General features: G+C 61.1%; 1 protein-coding gene across 1 annotated transcript in view; it reads right to left on the reverse strand.

The window, feature by feature from the left end:
• Positions 1 to 851: 851 nt before the first annotated feature.
• NPTX1 (neuronal pentraxin 1) overlaps positions 852 to 4,719 on the reverse strand; it is a 5,740-nt gene continuing 1,872 nt past the window's right edge. The window contains exons 3-5 of the mRNA XM_044921732.1: positions 3,212 to 3,456; positions 1,841 to 2,020; positions 852 to 1,081 (exon numbers count right to left, since the gene is read on the reverse strand). Coding sequence (XP_044777667.1) covers positions 860 to 1,081; positions 1,841 to 2,020; positions 3,212 to 3,456 — 647 coding nt within the window. The 3' untranslated portion in view covers positions 852 to 859. The remainder of the gene's footprint in view (positions 1,082 to 1,840; positions 2,021 to 3,211; positions 3,457 to 4,719) is intronic.

The raw sequence follows: 4,719 nt of genomic DNA on the forward strand, positions 1-4,719 counted from the left end.
CCGAAAGGGAGGGATAGAGCCCACCCTTGAAAGCGTGCAAGACTGTGGGCTGGAGACCCAGTCCTGGGCCAAAGCCAGAGAGCTGGGCATGCAAACCAGCTTCCCAGGCCCAGCACCGTCCTCAGGTGCCACCCGCAGGGGCACTGCCTGGGCACTGGGTGGGGACTGCCTGCTTCCTGAGGCCGGCCACACCCCCCTGCCCCTCGGCAGCCTCTCCCTATCTCACCACCGGAGAGCACAAGGTGCCACCCCAGGGCACAGTCAGAGAGAATCCGCTCCTACTACGAAAGAGAAATTCTCTGTGGAGAGGCCCCCCAGCCTCGAACCAACTGCTACAAGACATTTATTTTCCCGGTAGAGAGAGAGGTGGCTCTGGAAAAGGTTTGCAAAGACAGACGCGCGTGCGGAGGAAGCCGCGCAGCCCCGAGGCCTGCGGGCAGCTCACAGAGTTGGCAAGTACAGACATTCGACCAGTCACAAGATTTCCCAACACCACGGAGGAAGAAGGAAAGGAGACAGCTCATTCTGAAAGAAAGTGCCTCCCCCCAGAGACACACACTCGCCCCCACACACACATCCTCACCTACGTCTGCCCAGCCCCATGTCGCAGCTGCAGCTGAGGGCGAGCGCGAGTGGGGCGGGCCTGAGACCAGGCGCGGGCTCCTCCAGGGAAGCGGGGCCTCCTCCCGGGCAGGAGGGCGGCCTGGGCTGTGTGCATGTGCGTGCGCGTGCGCGGGTGAGGGCCTTGAGTCACTCCTGGGGAGAGGGAGAGAAGAAGACACGAGAGGGTCATCACCGCACAAGCAGGGGGGAGGCGGGCTGGCAGGCCCGGGGGGCGGGAGGCTCGGCGGCAGGAGCCTCAGTTGATCTGGCGACAGGCTTCGAATGTCCACTTGGTGGCTCCCCCGTAGATCTCGATGTGGGACTCGGCCCAGGCAATGACGTTGCCAGAAAGGGCCTTGGCGCTGCAGGTGGCCAGGTTGTATACCTCCCCGGGGGTCAGCTTGCGGTCCCAGATGTTGAAGTGGGCCAGCTCGCCCACGAATGCTTGGGTGGCGTCGAACCCGCCACCCAGGGTGTCCTTCAGAGAAAAGCAGAGGGTGAGGGTGGAAGGGGCTGTAGGGGCGGGGGGGGGGGGGTCTCTCGAAGGGGGCACGTGTCTGTGTCTGCCCCATCAGGGGCTCTCACATCCACCTCGTAGTACCCTTTCATGTCCTGTCTCTGGGTCTTCAGCTATGCACTGGTCCCCCTCCCATGGGGAGCCCAGGAAAAGGGCCACTACTGGCCACCTCTGTCCTGGATGCAGAGCATCTCCTGGGGACACCTGGACTCTGCCTGACGTGTGGCCTGTCCCTCGGCCAGTGAGGGGGTCAGCTGGGGCCATGCACCACCATGAGAGCAGGGCCTTGGGGGAGCCTCTGCTACTCTCCCTGCCGGGACGAGCTCAGATGTCACTCTTTGCCGAGCCTATCGGGAACAGAAGGTCTGGGACCCTCCCACCTACTCTTCCCTCTGGGTGCCCAATGGGAGACAAACCACTTCCAGGAAATAAATTATGCATCGCTAAAGGCAGACTGGCCTTCCCGTGCCAAAGAAAGTGTCGTTGCAGCCCCCGAACATTGGGACCAAAGCCCACTCCCACTTGTGCAGGAACCTAGCCCAAACTGCTGCAGAACCTGCTTCCCTTGGCTCCTTCTGGGAATGTGGGGACCACTTCCCCCTCCGACCCGCTCCCTCCTTGCTCCCCCTTGTTCCTGGTCACCCACCCTGGTTCTCCTTCCTCTGGTTCTGGGGCTCCTCCCCCTACAGCCAGCACCCCTGCCGGCCCCCAGGCCAGTACCTGCTCCTGGCCCAGCACCAGCACCCCCTGCGGCTTGATGGGGTGATAGGGTGCCAGGTTCTCGCCATTGCCACCCTGGGTGCCATCCTGGTAGGCTTCCCAGACCCCGTCCCGGGTGGTCCAGGTGATGCAGATATGGTGCCACTGGCCATCATTGATCACAAAGGGCAGCTTGGCCACCTGGGAAGGAGGAGGACACACATGACGTGACAGGTACAGGGGCACAATGCAGATCAGTGATCATCGCTACTCACCACATCAACCGTTACTCTTCTGATCACGACGTTTAAAATAAATACCAAGAGCCATTACTGAATTCTCTCAGCACCTGCCCCTGTGACCTCATTGTCCGCCAGCCCCATCCATCGATGGATCATGGAGTCACATAGGAAATGTGACGATTTGTCAAGGGGCCCCTAAGATCGATCTGAATGTACAATGTCCTCACCCCTCCTCAGCCGCCTCCCACTCTGCTGGTCTACAAAACCAGCCCTGGGAGGGAGAGTCCCACCGCTGGGGTCTCAGCTCACTGCTGTGGTCTGGGCCTCTCTGCTCTCCTCCAACACGATAATTGCCAGATCTGCGGGGTCTACACCCGCACAGCCTCTGCAGAGATTCGGACTCAGGCCAGCCTCCGGCCTGGGACTCCCCTTCCTCTCTAGCATTCGGGGTGGGGGGGTGGATGGTGTGGCAGACAAAAGGACCCGCACACCCTTTAACTTGGGGACATGGAGCCCAGAAAGGAACCACCCCTTCTGGTCCAGGCCTCAACAGCAGGGGCCTGGATTCCAATACCCAGCCTGGGTTTGAAATATTCCCTACCAATGCTGCCACAGACACTGGGGAGTGGAAGGCCAGCAGCTCATTTCACAGCTTCGGAAAAGGCTCCCAGGAGGGAAGAGGCTGCACCCTCCAGGGGCTCATGCGCATCTGGCCTCTTCCCAGGGGTGAGGGGTTGAGCAGGATAGACTTGGACTCTGGTAGAATCTCTGGGGGTACCTTCACCACCCCTAGAGCATCTGCGGTCCTCCACATACAAGGAACAAAGCCAGTTCGGAGGCGAGCTAGGGGAGGAGGAGCCGGGGTTCGATTGGAGGGATGCAGCACCCTCTGGATCATCCTGTGCCAACCCCCACCCTGGGAGGCCTCTGTCTGGGAAAGCTCCAGCTTCACACCGTGCAGGGAGTGTGGGCAAGGGCGCCCCTCCTCCCCGTCCTCCCCTTCACTTCCCCCCAGTCCTGCCTGATGGGCCCTTCTGTGCGGGGGGCACAGCAGCATCTGTAGCTGCAGATCTGCCCCAGGGCCGGGGGGAGGGGGGCCTGAGGGGCCTCACTATGCTGTCCTACGAGTCCAGAGGGCTGGGGGCTCTACCTTGTCGTTGATGAGGATCTCCATGGGATTGTTGCCCCACTCGATGAGAACCAGCTCGTTAGCCTGGCCCGGCACGGCATAGGAGAAGGGCGTGCCCACTCCAGGGGCAGCGCTGGACTTGAGCCACATGCACACTGTGAAGGCGTACATCTCCGGCAGGCTCTTCTTCACCTTGGCGTACATGTAGTTGGTCCGCAGCGGGAATGTGAGCTGGAACTTGTCTCCGGGACGGTTGTCCTTCTGACCTGGAAAGGACAAGACACAGACCTCATCTGCACCTCAAAGCACTTGTCCCAGTCGGAAACATGCTCCCCCCTTAGCCGCCCTCTAGCTCTGGGAAGCTGAGGAGCCGACTTATCTCCATTTTATAGTTGCTGAGAGGAAGGCCCAGCGGGGTCAAGTGCTTTGCCCTGCCCAGGGCACAGGGCCAGAACAAAAGAGCTGATCCACGTTCTCTGCCTTCACTGCTCAGGCTCCCACATCCTGCCCCTGGGGAGGCTGGGATGGGGGTGGGGGGACCGTGGTGGGTCTGGGCAGAGAATGGGTCAGTGCACACCAGATAAACCGGCCCTTGGTGGTGTGGCCACAGAGGAAGGTCTCCTCCAGCCCCAAAGAGGTTAGCTGCCCCCCAGAGCAGCCCCTTCAGCAGACCTGATTCCTGGATGCAGTTCACAAATACTCCTCTCGGATTCCCACCCAAGACAAGCAGACCCCCGGTGCCCAGCTCACTCCCCTCGAGGACGGGACATGCTGCAGTCCCTGGTCACTCTTCTGACCCAATCAATGAGCCCTGAGGACTCTGGCTATTTCCAGAATCCTATCTACCCCACAGGCAGGAAAGATGTTCTTCTGAGGCTCTTCTAGCAACTCTGCTTGGAGCCCTGCTGAGAGGGTAGGACAGCAGGGGGTGGGGAGTCATCCCTGGAGCCAGGGCCCCCCCAAGGTGACTGCTTTGAGGACTATGTCACTCATTCTCAGGGAGAGCTTCCTCTGTGTTTCCTGAAAAATCGGGCTCCTGGCCTGACAGCCTCCCTTTACACAACAGCCACCAGCTCCCTGCCTGCCAAAGATGTCTTGGCGAATGCTTGTCTGCCCCCTCTCAGCCCACACGCACTGTAGCTGTGGCCCTGGCTAGGGTGTGACCGACTCCAGGCAAAACATTCCAACCCAGCAATGGGCAAAGGCACAGGGCCCAGAGCCAGGAAGACACACACCTGCAAGCTCCTGGGTGTGCTCAGGGCTTGCCAGGAGTCCAGAAGGAAACAGGCCCCCAGGCCGAGAATTATTTCTAAAAGGCATCCTGCTGGGCCAGCAACCCCCCATCCATTCAGGTATCAGGGAACAGCAGGCCTGGCCCCCTCAGTGCTCCCCCCAACCATCTTGGACTTGTATTCCCGCCCTCGCCCCCATGCACGCCTTGGAGTAGATCCAGCCCCTGACCTCTCTAGGGGATGTTTTTCATCCCCCCCCCCCCCCCCCCCCCCCCCCCCCCCCCCCCCCCCCCCCCC

Source organism: Neomonachus schauinslandi, chromosome 15 (genome assembly GCF_002201575.2).
Source record: "Neomonachus schauinslandi chromosome 15, ASM220157v2, whole genome shotgun sequence".
NCBI lineage: Eukaryota > Metazoa > Chordata > Mammalia > Carnivora > Phocidae > Neomonachus > Neomonachus schauinslandi.